The sequence below is a fragment of the Quercus suber genome, unplaced genomic scaffold (assembly GCF_002906115.3).
Source record: "Quercus suber isolate HL8 unplaced genomic scaffold, Cork oak 2.0 scaffold_272, whole genome shotgun sequence".
NCBI lineage: Eukaryota > Viridiplantae > Streptophyta > Magnoliopsida > Fagales > Fagaceae > Quercus > Quercus suber.
The window spans coordinates 381,299-400,493 of NW_027069728.1; the positions used below are offsets into that span (position 1 = coordinate 381,299).

Here is a 19,195-nt window from a genome sequence, read left to right on the forward strand (position 1 = left end):
GCCTTTGTTGTTGTTCCACAATTTCTTAGCCCATTCTTTCCCCCTCTCTTGCAGCTCTGTTTGTGATAGTTTGTGCCTATTTGTTTCAACTTTCCCAACTCAAAAAGCCCGTTTTGAAAAAAGCTGAACCAAAAAGCCTATTTGGTTAGCATAAAACGCAACTTTTTGGAAAAAGTTGCGTTTTGGGTTTGTGAAGAGAACACGCAAGCCATAAAAGGAGCTCTGAGGTCTATTTTGGAAAAAGTCCATGCGCATTGTCATATATCCGTCGGATGATCTTGGGCAATTACCAAATTACCCTTCAATAAATCATGCTCATGTACTCAGTTCTCACGCCTGTTCCTCATTCCTCTCATCTCATCTCTCTGCTCTGCCCTTTGCCCTGAAGCTCACTCACGCCTCTCATCTCTTCTCTCTGCTCTGCCCTCTTCGTGCTGCTACAAGCCTCTCCGTGGTAGAAGTCTCTCTTGCCTTTTGTCATCCATTGAATCTTCTTCCTCTTCTTCTTCTTTCTTCGTCTTCTTCAACGCGTATTCCTCTGTAATTTTATTTTTTTTTAATTTTATTTTTGTCTAATCTGATTTGAAAAATACATTTTGAAGGTAGAGTTTTGATCAACAAAACACCAAGCAGCACTGATCTGCTACCAAAAACCACCAGGTACCAACATTGATCTGAATTTTTTTTTTTTTTTACCTATCAATTTTTTTTTCTTCAGATCTTGCATGCTTTGTTCTTGCTAATGATCTATTTGTTCTCTTGTCGGGTACTGAAAAAATTTGTGGGTACATGCTTAGTAATTTTTTTCCTTTTGTGGATGCTCTGTCTTTCTAAGTTATGTGATATCTGACAAAAAATCGGAATTGGGTATTTTAGTTCCAACCCCCCTTTCTCTGTTCAAGTCACTTTGGATTGAGATCTGATTTTTTAAGTTTAGCATGATTTGGGTCTTCTTTGGAATTAGGTATTTTAGTTTTCGTTTTAGGTTTGACTTCTTTGGAATTGGAATTGGGTACTTTAGTTTCTATGGGGCAATACAGATGTTGGGTATTTCAATTGGGCTTAATTAAGGGCAAAGATGCTAATTGAATTGTCTAATAAGTTACCATAGAAAAAATCCTAAGCAGCTAACTAAATTCACAGTTGGTAGGTACTTCATCTGATATACTTTCAAGCTTTCTTTGTTAATCTTTCTTTTCTTTTCTTTTCTTTGGGCAAAACTTGCCATAGCAGCTAAATTTTCTTTTGGAATTCTAGAGGGTCCAACTTTACTTTTTTACATAGTTTCTAGCTATACATCCTCCATACTTTGTAGAAAACAGAGAAGCATTATGGGAAACTGATTGTATACAATAATACAATGGAATGTTTATTCTAGTCCTCTTAACATATTGTATACAATCAGTTTCCTATATATGCATCCTCCAGTCAAATATGTTTATGAAATGTTTTTTATGTGACCCTTAACATATAATGGAATCTGTATTTACTGGTGGTGTGAGTGGCATTGTGAAATTATGCAATTCGAATGTGTCAAAGATGTGCCATGGAGCCTATATGTTTTTATATTGAGGATACAAATACATGTTAGTGTGTCACATCTTAATGTTAGGCGTGTGTAGGTGTATATGTGTGTAGGGTGCTGATAGGGAGTGCGTGTGGTGCTGATGAGGCATGCGTGTGTTGTTGCAGGGTGAGGTGCTGCAAGGTGTGCGTGGGCTGCTGAAGTGGGGTGCGTCTGCTGTTGATGGGGTATGCATATGCAGCTGCCCCATCAGCTGCACACACATGCCCCATCAGCAGCAGACGCACCCCACATCAGCAGCCCACGCATACCCTGGCAGCTGCACACACATGCCCCATCAACAACAGACGCACCCCACATTAGCAGCCCACGCACACCCTGGTAGCTGCACACACACACCCTGGCAGTTGCACACGCATGCCCATCAGCAGCAGACGCACCCCCACATTAGCAGCCCACGCACACCTTGCAGCACCTCACCTTGCATCACCTCACCATGCAGCAACACACGCACTCCCCATCAGCACCACACGCACTCCCCATCAGTACCCCACACACATATACACCTACACACTCCTAACATTAGATCATGTTTGTAACTAGTTCACTAGATTGTAATATTACAAGTGTATAATGTGTCTGTGCTTTAGATAATGGTGTATTTTAGTTCAAGCATGATTGGAGTCTTCTTTGGAATTAGGTATTTTAGTTTTTGTTTTAGGTTTGACTTTTTAAAGCAATTTTGTTGTCTTGTATGTGTTTGATTCATTGTCATGGTTTGGAAAATGCTTGTCCTCTAGCAGAAGAGTTTATTATTAAAGTCGTATGGTTGTGTAGAGACACTAAAAAAAGACATAGTAATAGATGGCTTTATGTTTCTGCTTGGCTTGTTTACATGCCTTAAATATTGCCTCTAATTTGATTTGTTTGTGCATGTTAGTTACCACAGAAAATCAGTCCTAGAATGCCAACTATGTAGTATTTCTATGAGTTTTTCTTGTTCATGCAAGATTGCACTTTCTATCTGGTTATTTCATTCTATTATTCTTTGCTTCTTACAGCTTTTTCATTGACCTTCTAGAAAGACTTGGCCAGCACTCCTAATTCTATTATTCTTTTTCAGCTTTTTTTTTTTTTTTTGGTGGATTTATTGGATCATGTTTGTAACTAGTTCACTAAATTGGAATATTATGAATTCTATTTTTTGCATTTTTTATGGTTGCTTAGCTCTATAGATGGGTAAAAACACCACTTCTAACTCCGAGGCAAACAAAACAAGAGCATTATGGGCAGATCCAAGTTGGACAACTACTTTTTGTAACCTTTGTGTGGAAGAGATTGAAGCTGGGAAGAAAGGAATCTTTGCTGCCTTAAATGCCAAAGGTTGGAGCAATTTGGTAATCAAATTCTGTGATGAGACCGGTCTAAACTATGATAAGGAACAATTAAAATGTAGGTGGGATGTATTAAAAGCAGATTGAAGAGTGTGGGAAAAATTGAAGGGTCTTGACACAAATTTAGGTTGGGATGTAGTGAAGGGAACAATTGATGCTAGTGATGATTGGTGGGACATGAAGTTGAAGGTGAGTTGAGTATTTTATTAATATGTAGTTAGTTTGAAATTGTTATGTATATTATTGTAATATGAGTAAAATGACAATTACATTTTGTAGGAAGTACCCAAATCTTCAAAATTTTGACATAAAGGTCTACAGAATCTACAACAACTTGATAGAATGTGTTAGGGATGTTGCAGCAACTGAAGTAGAACTCATGTAGTACAATTTTTTACATTTTTATATAGTACAATTTAAACTTGGATTATTGGTATGTATTTTATTATCTTTTCACGTTTTGATGTAGTACAATTTAAACTTGGATTATTGGTATTTATTTTATCATCTTTTTACATTTTCATTTTGTGCTTCATGATGATGAAAATTATTTAGATTTAATTAATATTGATAAGAAGTCATTAATGGTAATAACAAAGAATTATGGCACTAAAAAGAACTAAACACAAACATTATTAAAATAATACCAATAATAATATAATAATAATATTATTATTATTAATTAGCTTTTTTAGTAAGTATATGAAGTAGTTGATTTAAGTATGAAACAAACTTCTTTATATATACATTGTCTATTTTGGTAATTTATCTCTTAAACTGCCACTTTTATAAGTGCTAGTCAAACACTCAGCTTTTTCAAAAAGCACTTTTTAATAGCTTTTACCAAACATTCAATTTTTTCAAAAAAAACTTTTTTATACTACACTTTTTGAGAACCCCCTTTTTCATAAAGCTAAGATTAAAAAGCTAAACCAAACTCACTCTTTATCAGATTCGGTGCAGGGGTGTTTTGTGTGTGAGTAGTGGGTTACTGCCGAGGAGAGGGGTAAAAGAGAAATAAATGATAATTTGTGGCCTTGTTTTCACCATTAGATTTTATAAACGCCACATGTCATTCATCTGTTTAAAAACAGAAGAAAACATGTGACACTAAACCGGAGAGGAGCCGGACCCCACATCTCTTCCACGAACCCGCGTAGCAAAATCCGTTGCCAAAACAAACCGACTCTCCTCTGTCACTAAAAATCAATACCCTCTGCTCTCTTCTATCAAAAAAAAAAAAAAATACCCTCTGCTCTCTCTTCCAATTTCAATTACAAACCAAAAAACCAATATATAAAAAAAAATACCAAACGCGCATCACATTCTTGTTTTCCCTGTTTTTGTAATTGCTTCGCTGTTTCTTCCTCCCACTACGTCGTCGTTTCCACGCTTCCACCACCCACTATATATATATATATATATATACTCCCACCCTTTCTCTCTTTAATTTCGTCTCATTTTTTTCTGATCCATCGATTCCCAGTCTCTCTCTCAGCACCAAAAGCCTCAGAGTTTTCGGTTAGGGGTGAGCTTTTAATCTCTCTGCTATTTCTTAATTTCCTTGCTTATTTGAACCCGGCACTATGTGCTGGACAACGTAGCACACATAGCAACTTCTATAAAAACCAGTCTTTTTAACTTTAGAAATATTTTGCGTCTTTTTCGTTAAAGCAACGCAGCACGGCAGAATTCAGGTGCCTGTTATAACCAAATAAATTCCATTGAGATATAGTATAACAGAATCTGAATTTGTCTTAAAAAATGCATTATATTCATTAATTGTTACTGTATTAACTCTTTTTTTTTTTTGGGTTATTCATACTTATGCTACTTCTTTGCTGTAACAGAGGGAATTCTCTAGGGAATGAATAAAAGAGTGGGGTTTTTTGTGAGTATCTTGAGAATTCCTGAGATGGGTCATTGTTGGTTTAGTTGGGTTTTGGTTGTGTTGTTGGTGTTGTTGGGGGTTAGTGTGAAGGGGTACCCAGTTGAGGATCTGGTTGTGAAACTGCCTGGACAGCCTAAGGTTGAGTTTAGACAGTATGCTGGGTATGTTGATGTGGATGTCAAGGCAGGAAGGAGTCTGTTTTACCATTTTGTTGAGGCAGAGAGCCAACCTGACAAGAAGCCCCTAGCTCTGTGGCTCAATGGAGGTTGGTTTTGTTCGTAACTTCTTATATATTATTGTATGTTCCTGTTCAATTGTGCTTGCACTTAACTTCCTCATCATATGATGTTTGTAACTTAAGTATTTAAGTGAGACTGTTCGTTCTACTTTGTCTCTTTTCATAATCTTGAACCTGTTACTTCATTGTACTTCTGGATCTTGTGCTTACTTTCCCTTCCTATGTGGAAAGTTATTCTTCTCTTTTTAAACTCTTTTCAAGTTTTCTGTTTGTTTTTCCCTGTGCCAAATTAAATTTTGTTCCCTCATCTGTGCATTTTTTTTTTTTTTTTTTTTTTTTCTAATTAATTTTTGTTCCCTCATCTGTGCATTTTTTTTTTTTTTTTTTTTTTTGCCTTTTCCAAATAATTAGGTGCCCAAATTTGAGGACTCTTAAAGCATAAAAAAAAAGATATCCTGTTTAGAATTTAGAATTCAATTTAGCTTCTTTAAGTATGACAGTGTTCCAATTGTCTGTCAAAAAAGCGAATCAGAATATTTCCTTGACAAATGTAAAACTTGGAATTCTACAACAGGCACTTCATCTCTAATCTTTTGGTGAATACATTACATTTAAACTTTTTTAAATGTAAAATCTTTGTTTTAGATTCAGACATTTAGCAACTCAATTTTGATTGATCCTAGTGAATGAAACTCTACTAAATTACTATTTGCTGGTTCTCTCGTTAGTTTTAGAAGTGAGATGGGGAGTGTACTAATTTTGTTGTCCCATGAGCTTCCAATTGAAGAGTTATGGGCTTGATTAATAAGGATGAGAAAGGATGTAAATTTTATTAGTACTAAATAAAATTCATTCGTTTACAGGGACAGGGAACTGTGAAACTATTTTTTAAGAGTGAGACTTTCATACACAATTATTGATGTAACTTTCTGTGTTCAGGTCCAGGTTGTTCCTCTATTGGGGGAGGTGCCTTTACAGAGTTGGGTCCATTTTATCCTAGAGGTGATGGTCGAAGCCTTCGAAAAAATTCAATGTCATGGAGTAGAGGTAAGTCACTTAGCATATTATGTGGAATTTTGTTTTCATTTGGCTGGATCATGAAGTATGGACTAAAGTTCCCTTTGTTTAAAATTTTTTAAATTGTGATACTAATGAATCCATCAAATTGTTCCTATTCTTTCTGTTCTGTAGCATCAAATCTCCTTTTTGTTGAGTCACCTGCAGGAGTAGGATGGTCATACTCGAAGACAAGTTCAGATTATACTTGGGGAGATGCCTCCACTGGTAATGAGAATAGCTCGCATTCTTTTTCCTTTTAAATTGATCTAGTGGGTGCTAATTTCATAGGATTGACTGCAAGAATGAAAAAAGTATGTCATATAAAAATTCAGATTATTTTGGCTTCCCAAAAATTTGTTCCACTATAATATGTTCCAAGCTCATTCTCTTATTTTTGGCAGCTAAGGATATGCTTGTATTTATGTTGAAATGGTACGAGAAGTTTCCAGATTTCAAATCCAGAGAACTGTTTCTCACTGGAGAAAGCTATGCAGGTAATTAGAGCATTAGCATTCCATTATTCTATCCTATTCTATTTTACCATCTTAAAAAATTACTTTTATTTTACAATACAAAACATTAAATAATTATACAATAAAATATATTTCATTCTCACGCACAGACACACGGCAACACCTATTCCTGTTCTCACACACAGTGAACACCGATTCCATAGAAACAGAGCATGCTTGCACAAACACAATTTCAAACACACATACAAACAACTACAGCAAAACCCATAACCCCATCACCCCAAATCAAGCTGCACCCACAACTCAGACGCACCATCAACCACAGTAAAATCCAAATCCCCTTTTCAAACCCAAATCAATTTTTTTTTTTTTTTCCAAATCCTAAAACCCAAAAAGAAAATGAGATCCCTAAACCCACAAACAGGCAAGCAATAAAACGGGGAACTTTCATAAATCAAAGAGCAACGGAAAAATAAAAAGAAAATAAGAGAAAAGAAAAGAGGAAATAGAAAATAGAAAATAGACAGGGAACCCAAGAGAGCCACTGGTGGTGGCTCGCGCTGGTCGTAATTTTTGGTTTAGAGAGAGGGAGCGCTACGGCTTAGAGCTTCGGCCACGGGGTTATGTCATTGTGGGAGGTCGAGAGAGTGAGGGTGCGAGAGAGATAGAAAGGGCACCGATCCACGCCGCTGCAACCATCTGCCCACACCGCCGCAACCACCAATGCACGGGCACCGATCCACACAGAGAGGGACGAGAGAGGGGGAGGGATTGAATGAGAATCAGAACTGAAAAAGAAGAAAAAGAAAAAAAAGAGAGAGGAGACAAAATATCAATCAGCTAAAGCAAACAGTAAAAAAAGGAATAAAATATTGTTACAGTTCCGGATGCAGTGGTTATTTTGGGCCTTTATGCTAAATTAAACCATTAAATCAAGAGCTTTTGATTGTCTTTTATAAAACATGGAGCACATGGACAAATTTATTGCTTTTTTCTTGAAGGGACTTAAAAGTTGTATTATATTTTCCTGAAAAATATAAGTTTTTTTATTTTTTTTTATTTTTTAATAATATAATTGAACTTATTGACAGCTCTGAATGTGAGCATTTCAATTAAGATCTTTCTGTTTCCCTATTTTTGTTTCTTTCCTCCTACTGCTTCATTAGTTTCTATAAGTTCCTTACTTGGTTATATGTCGTTGTGTAGGGCATTACATACCACAATTGGCTATTGCTCTACTGGACTATAATGCACACTCAACGGGTTTCAAGTTCAATATCAAAGGGGTTGCTGTAAGAAAATTGAGCATTTTAATTGATATCTCTGAATTTCTTCATAATCAAAGCTCTTCACTTTGAGATATATATATATATATATTTTTTTTTTTTCAAAATATTTTCTTTGGAATCATGCAATTGTTGTAGAATCCATCTAATCTGTTCCACCTTTTTTCTCTGGTTAGATTGGGAATCCACTTCTAAGACTTGATCGGGATGTTCCAGCAACCTACGAATTCTTCTGGTCACATGGAATGATTTCTGATGAAGTTGGCCTTACCATCATGAGCAAATGTGATTTTGATGATTATGTCTTCGCAAGTCCTCACAATCAGGCGGACACTTGTAACAACGCCATAAATGAAGCAAACAACATTGTTGGCACATATATACACAACTACGATGTGATCCTTGATATTTGTTATCCGTCTATAGCAGAGCACGAGCTGAGACTTCGGAAAGTGGTATCCTTTTTTCTTTCTTTCTTTTTTCTGTTATTATTATTATTGTTATCCGTCTTAGGTTTTTGTTCTAAGTTGCTTTTTATGTTGCCCCAATGACGGCCTTCCCGACCTCCGCTTTAGGTGATACAAAGCTTGCAACCCATGATTTCTAACGAGACCCACATTTATATACTTTTTATAAATGGTTGGGAAGTTGCATACGTAATCCTAAAATCACAAATTAAAACTATGTTTAAATGTTTTAATTTCTGTTACTAATTTCTCATTTCTTGATATTATATTCATTTTAAGTCCGGTTTATACATATGAGTAATTGGAAAGGGCGAAATAATTTCACCATGCTTTCAATGGAGGTTAGTTTGATGTCCAACAGTCAAATATTTGGCTAGTGCATACAAGTGTATATTTCATTAAAGAAAATGATTTTAAAGAAATTGCAAATAAATTAAAAAAGAAAATAAAAATAAACAAAAAAGAAAATTGCACCCCCACTTTATTCACAGAATTTTTTTTGAAACCATCTCATACTCTAAATTAAGATGCTACCATCTCGGAATATGCTTTTCGTACTGCTTTTTCTGATAAGTATGTCTGCACTACAGCAAGCTCAAGTCCCTCCAACCTCTCTGCCTGTGTCCAATTCTCCGACGACCGGTGACACCTGGTTCGGCAGAAAGGCCTTGGCTAGTGATATTCCTTCGCTACATCGGGAGCTTCTTAAGGGTTATTCTCAGCCATCTGCTCCGAATCCAGACACCTATATCCTAGCTTCAACCAGCTCTTCAACCAATCACAAAACGGTACCTGCACCATCGCCGAAGTTTCCTTTCCAACGCCGAAAGCTTCTAAAGGGTTATACTCAGCCGTCTGCTCCAAATCCAGACACCTATATCCCAGCTGCACCTACACCATCGCCGAAGTTTCCTTTGCTACGTCGAAAGCTTCTTAAGGGTTATACTCGGCCATCTACTCCGAATCCAACCACCTATATCCCAGCTTCAACCAATCACAAAGCTGCACCAACACCCTTGCTGGAGTTTTCTTTGCTACGCCGAAAGCTTCTTAGGGGTTATACTCCGCCATCTGCTCCGAGTCCAGACACATATATTCCAGCTTCAGCGAGCACTTTAGCCAATCACAAAACAGCACCTGCACCATCGCCAAACTAAGTACTGCAAAGGCTCTAGCTAGCTGATATATAGTTAAGAATTTTGTTACCCTGGTTGAGTTGATTCAATTAATATATTGTATGGATTATATGATAATATGAATTTGGGTTTATCTTGGACTTTCAGTTGATGGGTGTATCATGTATGTGCTTTGAGACTGTGTGTGTTTGGTTAGCCACATCACCTTTCAAAGGCAAGCAAATCTGTTTGTCTTGGCAGAAATTTAGGGAAATTAAATTGTAGGCCAGATAGCAGCGTTAGAGTAATAAATTGATTTATTATCTTCCGTAAAGCTCATTTCCTAATCTTTTCTCAGCAGACAAACAAGCCCCATGTTAACAAATCTAATAGAACAAGTACAGTTTATCATCTCTCTCTTAGAAAAATAGTTCAGTGCAATTTAAGTGTGATTTGAGTTAGCTATATAGAGTTGGTTGTTTCAACAGGTTGAGACGTGGAAAAAAATTTAGCATTTTTGTTTTTTTGAAACAACAAACATATCAGCTAAAATCTAAGCGATAGATTAAAAAGCTTGTCGAGATCAACAACAGTGATCGAGGAAGCACAAGCGGGGGATTCTTGACGATGGAGACTCGTCTTGAAGGCTCTTCCGACGAGTTATTGTGAGTGCTCTACCTCGAAGTGCTTCAGTAACCTCTCTCCATTTTCATGTTAATATTGTGCCTCATCTGAAAAAAGATCTAAGACAGATGAGAAAGATAGGGAGGCACAGAAGTGAGAGAGCCTGACAAATGAGCGATGTTCTCAAAATACAACATTGTGATAGATACGAAGATGATGAGAGACAAGATCATAACATCGATACCCCTTTTGAGTTTTGCCATAGCCAAGAAAACAACAAAGCCTTGACCGAGACTCAAGTTTATTATGCTCATGTGGCTGAAGACAGGGGCGGCGCTATACCATATTCAGGGGGTTCAAATGAACCCCCTGACTTCCAAAAAAAAAATTATATATATATATATATATAAAATATATATTTTATATTAGTTTAATACTTTAATTTATTCTTAAAAATATTTTTGCACACCCTGATTTAAATTTTGCACACCCTTAATACAAGTATTTCCAACTCTAGTTTAAAGTAAGTATCTGCGAATTGTAAGTGTCGCTCTTTTTTATAAATTTATATTATATGTGTGAGTGTGTCTAATATTGATTGTATGTATTACTTTTTGTTATAATGTTATTTGTGTGAATTATGATGTGTGTGGATGTTTGTGTGTACAATATATATATATATATATATGGGGCCTGTTATTTAAAAAGATATAGGAATCCTCAGAAGTGGGCTCAGGGCCCAACGGCCCAATCCGAGGACGCTTAGTTATCTGAGGATAGTGTAAAAAATTATTATTAAAGGGATAATATAGGAGAAAGGGATGGATATTGTATACAGCGGCATAACGCACGTCCGAGGACACCAAAGTCCGAGGTGAATGTAACTTTCATTTTATTCAGGAGACTCTGCAAGGTTGTATCTGAACTAGAAAGGGAGTATAAACCTAAGGAGGAGTCGGGGAAGGTAGCAAATATCTTCCAAGGCCATCACCTCTACATTAAATGCTTTCCAGCTAACCCTCTGGCCGCATTAATGTGGAGGTGATACCTGAACAGTAACTAAGCAGCTTTATGGCCACTGAGTAAAGGTTCCGGTAGGTGCTGGATGGGACAGAAAGGAGTTCCCAAGATGAGAACTACACATGTACGATGGAAATGGAAGATAGAACGGAGTATATAACATAGAAACGGATGATACTAAAAAGGAGGAGGAGGGAGAAAAAGAAAGAACAGAGATTCCATGCATAAGAAAGGCTCACTGAAACCTAGCCGAGGAGAATTTTTCTCATACAATCAGCTTAACATATCCCTTGTTACTCATCGAATATAACCTTTCCTGTCAAACAGTACTAGTTCTTGTACCCATGCTTTAAAAATTTATTGTTTGGGCTTGTTGGGCTGAAAACCCATTCATAATCTGGGTCTAATCCAAGTTGAGTCCCTACAATTGGCACCGTCTGTGGGGAGAACTTGATCTGTTGAGAAGGAAAGGTAAGTGTGATACTCGCGATGGAAGAAGGAGCACCGCAGCAACCATTGACGGGCCCGCAACAGGTGGATGCTAATCAGCACCAGGCAGAATCTAGGGGCTCTCAGCACAGTAATCCATTGGTAGCCCACGAACACGGGGGGGATCATGAGGGAAGTACACGAACGACCCATACAGATAGAAGCCGCTCTCAGGGGAAAGGCCATATTTCCCCTGTAAAGAGCGGAGGAAATATGCAGCGTGAGATTAACAAGTTGAAGAGGGAATTGCGACATGAGCGACGAAGGCGTAAGGCTCATAACTCTGGGCACTCCTCTGAGGAGTCGGATGACACCAGTTATAGGCGAAGGTCGAGAACTCCACCCAGCGAATCTTTTTCGTGTGAGGAGGAGTACCACCATGGGCGAAGGAATAAGAGTCCGACTCGCCAGGGTTAGGGGAATGACGCCTTAAACAAAGCTTTGAGTCAGGTCTCTAAGTCGCCCTTCACGCGACATATTGAGGACGCTAGTCTTCCACGGCGATTCCATCAGCCTGTGTTCACCATTTATAATGGTCGAACAGACCCAGTAGAACATGTTAGCCACTACAGCCAGAGAATGGCTATTCATGCCAGGGATGAGGCCTTAATGTGCAAGGTTTTCCCGTCTAGCCTGGGCCCAGTGGCAATAAGATGGTTTAATGGCCTGAGAACTAATACTATTGACTCTTTTGAGAAGCTCACCCAGGCCTTTGGTGCCCGTTTTATTACATGTAGGAGGGTTGTTCAACCCATGGGATTGCTACTATCCATGTCTATGCGGGAGGGGGAAACCCTGAAAGCCTACTCGGACAGATATTGGAAAATGTTCAACGAGGTAGATGGAGCTCACGATGACATGGCTATGAACACTTTTAAGGAAGGTCTTCCAACCGAGCATGGTCTGAGGAAGTCTCTGACTGGCAAGCCTGTTACTAGTGTGCGTCAGCTTATGGATCGGATAGACAAATATAGAAGAGTAGAGGAGGATCAGATGCAGGGCAGAGGAAAGTCTAAGGCAGTAACTCAGGAGATGAGGGATTTCAGGCCGGACCGGTATAATAACAATCGACCTCGGAGGGATTTTGGGGGGCAGTCAGGACTTGCTAACTCCCAGGTGGTTAGCGCCGTGTTTCGAGAACCAGTGCAGCGAGTTCTGGAGAAGATAAAGGACGAGCCATTCTTTAGGTGGCCCAATAAGATGGCGGGGGATCTTGCGAAGCGTAATCGGAACTTTTATTGCCAGTACCATCAAGACTATGGACATATCACCGAAGATTGTAAAAATCTGTGGGACCATTTAGAACAGTTGGTGCAAGAGGGGAAGTTGACCCAACTTCTGCATCACTCCGGCGGCCGAGGAGGCCACGTAGGCTCGGCGTTTCAGGGGGATGCTTCGAGGGGACCTCCTTTGGGCACGATAAACGTTATATTTGCTGCCCCGGGGAGAACTGGGTCTTGCCCTTCCAAGGTAATGTCTGTGTCTCAGTGCTCGGAGGAGGGCTCCAGTTCAAGGCCGAAGAGGGCCAGACCGGGCACCTCGTTGGTGTTAGGCTTCTCAGAAGAGGATAAGAGAGGAACCATACAACCGCATGATGATGCTTTGGTGGTTACGATTAGGATCGGAGGGTATGACGTGAGGAGAGTGATAGTTGATGATGGAAGTGCCGCCGAGGTGATGTACCTTGATTTATTCAGGGGGCTGAATTTGAAACCTGAGGATTTGACAACATATAGTTCCCCGCTGGTGGGCTTCGAGGGCAAATCGGTCGCTCCGTTGGGGATGGTTAGATTACCTATGCAGACTGGTTCAGATATGGTGGAGGTGGATTTTATTGTGGTGGATGCTTTTTCTCCGTATACGGCTATTTTGGGCAGACCTTGGTTGCATGCTTTGGGGGCTGTTTCTTCCACTCTTCATCAGAAAGTGAAGTATCCATCGGGAGGCGAGGTTTCAGAAATTTTGGGAAATCAGACCATGGCTAGGCAGTGCATGATAATGGCCATTCAACATCGGCCAGAGACAAGTACTTCGGCTGCAGCCGAGGATGATTTATAGCAATCAAGGATTCAGGGAGCCCAGTTCGGCGCGTCCACAGAGGAAATGAGGTGTGAAGATTTGAAAAGGGTCAGCATTGGTGATGATCCAAAGAAGTACTTTCAGGTCGGGGCTCAGTTGCCTTTGTCAGAGAAAGAGCAGTTGGTTGAGGTTCTTAGGAGAAACGTTGATGTGTTTGCATGGAGTGCCTATGAAGCCCCGGGAGTGGATCCGGAGTTCATTTGTCATCATCTAAACGTCAATCCCTCGTGTATTCCAAAGAAACAACCACCTTGGCGTCCGTCCAGGGTACACGTCGAGGCTATTAAAGACGAGGTGACCAAGTTAAAGCAAGCTGGGGCTATCAAGGAGGTGTTTTACCCTCAGTGGTTGGCCAATACAGTCGTAGTGAAAAAGAAAAATGGAAAATGGCGTGTGTGTGTTGATTTTACAGACCTCAACAGAGCGTGCCCAAAGGACCCTTTTCCTATGCCCCGTATAGATCAGTTGGTGGATGCAACAGTGGGCCATCCTCGGATGAGTTTCTTAGACGCCTTTCAAGACTACCATCAAATCCCACTGGCATTGGGCGACCAGGAGAAGACCGCTTTTCTCACTCCCACTGGAAATTATCACTACAAGGTAATGCCCTTTGGCCTAAAGAACGCGAGGTCTACCTACCAGAGAATGATGATGAAAATGTTTGAGCAGCAGTTGGGCAGAAACATTGAGATTTATATTGATGACATGGTCGTAAAGAGTAACGTAGTGGCCGAGCACGTGACGGACCTTAACCACACTTTTGAGATTTTAAGAAGGCATAGATTGCAGCTGAACGCATCCAAATGCTCATTTGGAGTAAGTTTAGGTAAGTTCCTGGGTTACATGGTGACCCATAGGGGAATTGAGGTTAACCCTGATCAAATTAGAGCCATAGCTAACTTGCAACCACCTCGGAATCCCAAGGAGGTCCAGAGGCTGACCGGGATGACCGCCGCATTGAATAGATTCATATCTAGGTCGGCGGATAGGTGCAGACCTTTTTTCTTACTGCTCAATAAGTGGAAAGGATACAAATGGACTGAGGAGTGTGCCTTAGCATTTCAGCAGCTGAATCGGCCAGTCTACTATGTGAGTAAGTCTCTTCACGAGGCCGAAATACGCTACCTGCCATTGGAAAAGGCCATTTTAGCAGTGGTGCACGCTACCAGAAAACTTCCCCATTATTTTCAGGCGCATACAGTGGTTGTCCTGACTCAATATCCGATCAAAGCAGTACTTCGAAGTGCAGACTATACTGGTAGGGTTGCCAAGTGGGGCACAATTTTAGGGGCTTTTGATGTCAAGTATATGCCCCGTACTTCTGTGAAGGGTCAAGTGCTCGCCGATCTAGTGGCCGAGTTTGCTGAAGGTCCTGAAGAAATAGAGACAAGCCCAGGTGACATGGATGAAAAATCGGTTGGCCTCATCTCTGCGCAACCTATTTCATCCTGGACGGTGTATGTGGATGGGGCAGCAAACCAGCGGGGGTCTGGAGTGGGACTTGTATTGATATCTCCTGAGGAAGTCATCATTGAGAAGTCTCTAAGGCTGGGATTCTCAGCTACTAATAACGAGGCGGAATATGAAGCCTTACTAATAGGGATGGCAATGGTCAATAAGCTGGGCGGAAAAACTGTGGAAATCTTCTCGGACTCGGGGCTTGTTGTGGGCCAGGTTAGAGGGGAACTGGAGGCTCGAGATACAAGAATGCAGGAATACTTGAGCCAGGTTAGGCGTATACAAGCCAATTTTGAATTCTTTAAAATAACCCATGTCCCTAGGAGTGGAAATGCCCATGCAGACTCTTTAGCCACTCTCGCCACATCCTCGGCTCAAAACTTACCTCAGCTGATCATGGTCGAGGACTTGGGCACACCTACCCAAGGAACAAAGGAAACGCTACAGGTCAACCAAATCAGTTCAGCACGTAGTTGGATGGATCCTATAATACTATTCCTTGAGAAGGATATACTGCCCGAGGACAAGTCAGAGGCAGAAAAGATACGAAGGAAGGCTCCCCGTTTTTGGCTATCCGAGGATAAGAAGTTGTACAAACGCTCTTACTCTGGGCCTTATTTTCTCTGTGTACGCCCTGAGGCGTCGGAAGATCTTCTGGAAGAGTTATATGAAGGAATTTGTGGTAGTCACACTGGAGGAAGGTCTTTGTCTCACAGGAAGATTACCTAAGGATACTGGTGGCTAGACATGCAAAAGTAAGCGCAGGAGTATGTAAGGAAATGTGATCAATGCCAAAAGTTCGCGCCAAATATTCATCAGCCTGGAGGAGTTCTCAATCCTCTTTCTAGTCCTTGGCCTTTCGCTCAGTGGGGCCTGGATATCGTTGGCCCTTTCCCTAAAGCAGTAGGAAATAAGAAGTACCTGCTAGTTGGCACGGATTATTTCTCGAAGTGGGTTGAAGCTGAGCCTCTAGCTAACATCAGGGATGTTGACGTCAAAAGATTCCTATTAAGGAATATCATTACTCGATTTGGGGTTCCCCAAACTCTCATCTCGGACAACGGTCTACAATTTGACAGCAAGGCTTTTAGAAGGTATTGTTCCGACATGGGATAAAGAATAGGTATTCCACCCCAGCCTATCCACAGGGAAATGGACAGGTCGAGGCTGTCAACAAAGTTATAGTGGGTGGACTTAAGAAAAGGCTGGATGATGCAAAGGAAAGATGAGTGGAAGAACTTCCGCATGTTCTCTGGGCATATAGAACAACGCCCCGACGATCAACAGGGGAGACCCCATTCTCAATGACGTATGGAGCTGAGGCCGTGATTCCTATTGAAATGGGCTTTCCAACACTGAGAACTAGTAGTTTCACCCCAGATGGAAATGATGAGCTGTTAAGGAAAAGTCTAGACTTGATAGATGAGTGACGAGAGAAAGCTATGGTTCAATTAGCGTACTACCAGCACAAGCTGAAGCAGGGTTATGATGCAAATGTCAGACTAAGGCCATTAGCTCCAGGAGACTTGGTGTTGAGGAAGGTCTTGGGAAATACCAAGAACCCAGCCTGGAGAAAGTTGGGGCCCAATTGGGAAGGGTTATATCGTATTACATCTGTAGCAGGGATAGGGGCTTACTATTTAGAAGATTTAGATGAAAAAACTATACTCCATCCCTGGAATGTAAGCAACCTGAAAAGGTATTATTATTAACAAGTTGTGCTTTACTTTCCTTTATAATTTATCTTGCTCCTGCAATATGTGCTTTTGAAACGAATGGAAGTATTAAACAGAAGCTAAGTCATGTCAGGTCCTCGGACCACAACTTAGTGGAAATTAGTACACTATGAATGGAAGTATTAAACAGAAGCTAAGTCATGTCAGGTCCTCGGACCACAACTTAGTGGAAATTAGTACACTACGAATGGAAGTATTAAACAGAAGCTAAGTCATGTCAGGTCCTCGGACTACAACTTAGTGGAAATTAGTACACTACAAATGGAAGTATTAAACAGAAGCTAAGTCATGTTAGGTCCTCGGACCACAACTTAGTGGAAATTAGTACAGTATAAATGGAAGTATTAAACAGAAGCTAAGTCATGTCAGGTCCTCGGACCACAACTTAGTGGAAATTAGTACACTACAAATGGAAGTATAAAACAGAAGCTAAGTTATGTCAGGTCCTCGGACCACAACTTAGTGGAAATTAGTACACTATAAATAGAAGTGTTAAACCGAAACTAAGCTATATTAGGTCCTCAGTATTACTTTTGGGTTAAGGTATAACAAACTATTTAGACATCAAACTCAATTGGAATCTACGTCTTCTAAAAGGGGGTCCGTGTGACTAGAGATACATATCGAAGTAGATGCTATGAGCATAACTTAAAGCGTTTCAAGGGGGTCAATACCTCTCTGGATGAAATGTAAAAGTGCTATCCCAGATACGTCGACTTTTTTAATGAATACTACAGGGAGCCTTTATAAGGCCGTGGAGGCCACTATTATAGCCTGTTTTAAGTTCTCAATGATTGTGTATAAAGTTATGATTCTTCCTTATAATGTCAACTTTCATCCTTTTACAGTCCGAGACCATAAGAAAAGTAGATAAATAAACTTAAGTAATGAAGAGCAGTCATACATGAAATTATATAAGTGATAAACGAAACCTCAATATCTCTTACAAGTTTTCAAAAAGAAGTCTACAGTGCAACCAGGAACGTCCTTAAAAGGATTTAAAAAAAAAAGGGAGAAATATTAAAAGGAATTTGACTACAAGTAACTATTTGGTTAACTTTATTTGGAGCTTGGGTGGAGGGGCCTTGCCAGCTGCCTCGGGAGGAACGTCCTTTTCCTGCGCCTTAGGAGCTTCTCCAATAGGCAGGGTGGTTGAGGCTAAGGCCTGTTCAAGAGTTTGAGAGGCCGCTCCGTCTTTGGGCCCTTCTACTTCTTTAGCCGATGACAGATCCTTTACTTTTTCAGACATTTGTGGCTGCTCTGGCTGATTGAGCGAGGGAGGAGCTTGAGTCTGAACTTCCTTAGGTGGCACAGCAGCTGTAGAGGATGCCTCCCCTTGTGGAGTAGAGGGAGTGGAGGCCCGAATAGCTGGGGGGAGAAAGACATTTTCAGGTTTCCTCAACTCTGATGAGGATTCAACCCCAGCTCGGTTGAGAGCCTCTTACCAGGTCCAGGAACAGTACTCTCGGCACACAACGGGCACCTCAGCTCGGAAAGTGTCCTCTATCTCAGCGACGCCCACCTCGTAACCATGCTGCTCAGCGGCATCTCTTCCTTTTTCAGCCTCAGCTTTGGCTTTCTCAGCCTGATCTCTGAGCTTCTGGACTTCCTCCAGTTGCTTCTGCAGAGCTAGCACCTGTTCCTTAAAGGTTGCTAGCTGGGCATTGGCGTCACGCAGAAGCTGCCTTTGGTCCTCGGCCTGTCTTTAGAACCCCTCCAGAGCTGAGTCAGCACTCTTCCGAGCACTTTCTTTGGCTGTTAACCTCTTCTTCAGCTGCACAATGTTTTGCTCAGAAGCATTGAGTGTGCGCACAACTGCTATCCTTTTCTTCCTCTCCTCGTCTATTTGCTGGTGACAGGATTCAGCTATCTCCTCCAGCCTGAAGGTGGCTTGAACGGCCTAGAGTAAAAGGAATTAAAAATACATAACAGAAAAATGTGTATGATAAAAGACAATAAAAATATAACGGTAAAAGCGTCATACCATGCCCAAATATCTTTTGGTATTTTGAAAGACCTCGTTTCTCTTGATTGCTCTCAGCTCAGCCATGTCCTTGGGAAGAAGAAGTGTTTCCTCTAATGCTGAGGCGACTCGGCACCCAAGTCCGTCACTTAAGTCCCTGATTGAAGCATCCTCCCTCAGAGGCTTCTCATCAAGCATAAGGGCTGGGAGCCAGGCCCCAGGTTTCGAGGACTGAGTGGTTGTCTTATCCACCCCTCGCTGTGACCCATGGCTTGTTTTCTGCTGCTTAGCAGCTCTTTGGTCCTCATCTTCACGGGTAGTATGAGTCCTCCCGGCGTCCATCACTTCTTTACCCTTTAGTTCTCTCCTCCTCTTTGG

General features: G+C 40.7%; 2 protein-coding genes and 1 long non-coding RNA gene across 4 annotated transcripts; all 3 read left to right on the forward strand.

Moving 5' to 3' along the window:
* The first annotated feature begins 276 nt into the window (after positions 1 to 276).
* Positions 277 to 3,408, forward strand: LOC112018585 (uncharacterized). Its single transcript, XR_010632213.1, has 4 exons — positions 277 to 454; positions 603 to 660; positions 2,753 to 3,108; positions 3,199 to 3,408. It is a non-coding gene; the product is annotated as an uncharacterized LOC112018585 (long non-coding RNA).
* Positions 3,409 to 4,155: 747 nt separating this feature from the next.
* Positions 4,156 to 9,615, forward strand: LOC112009278 (serine carboxypeptidase-like 42). 2 transcript variants are annotated; one of them, XM_024041613.2, is made up of 8 exons: positions 4,156 to 4,447; positions 4,770 to 5,075; positions 5,988 to 6,095; positions 6,273 to 6,332; positions 6,509 to 6,601; positions 7,787 to 7,872; positions 8,043 to 8,321; positions 8,924 to 9,615. In XM_024041613.2, the coding sequence occupies exons 2-8, from the start codon at positions 4,787 to 4,789 to the stop codon at positions 9,488 to 9,490; spliced, it is 1,482 nt and encodes a 493-aa protein (XP_023897381.1). In that variant the 5' UTR covers positions 4,156 to 4,447; positions 4,770 to 4,786; the 3' UTR covers positions 9,491 to 9,615. The 2 variants fall into 2 exon arrangements, with proteins under 2 accessions (XP_023897381.1, XP_023897380.1); XM_024041612.2 differs by having other exon boundaries at positions 4,157 to 4,447; positions 6,240 to 6,332.
* Positions 9,616 to 12,160: 2,545 nt separating this feature from the next.
* LOC136070934 (uncharacterized) lies at positions 12,161 to 13,639 on the forward strand. The gene has a single exon (XM_065781586.1). The coding sequence runs from the start codon at positions 12,161 to 12,163 to the stop codon at positions 13,637 to 13,639; it is 1,479 nt and encodes a 492-aa protein (XP_065637658.1).
* Positions 13,640 to 19,195: the final 5,556 nt, after the last annotated feature.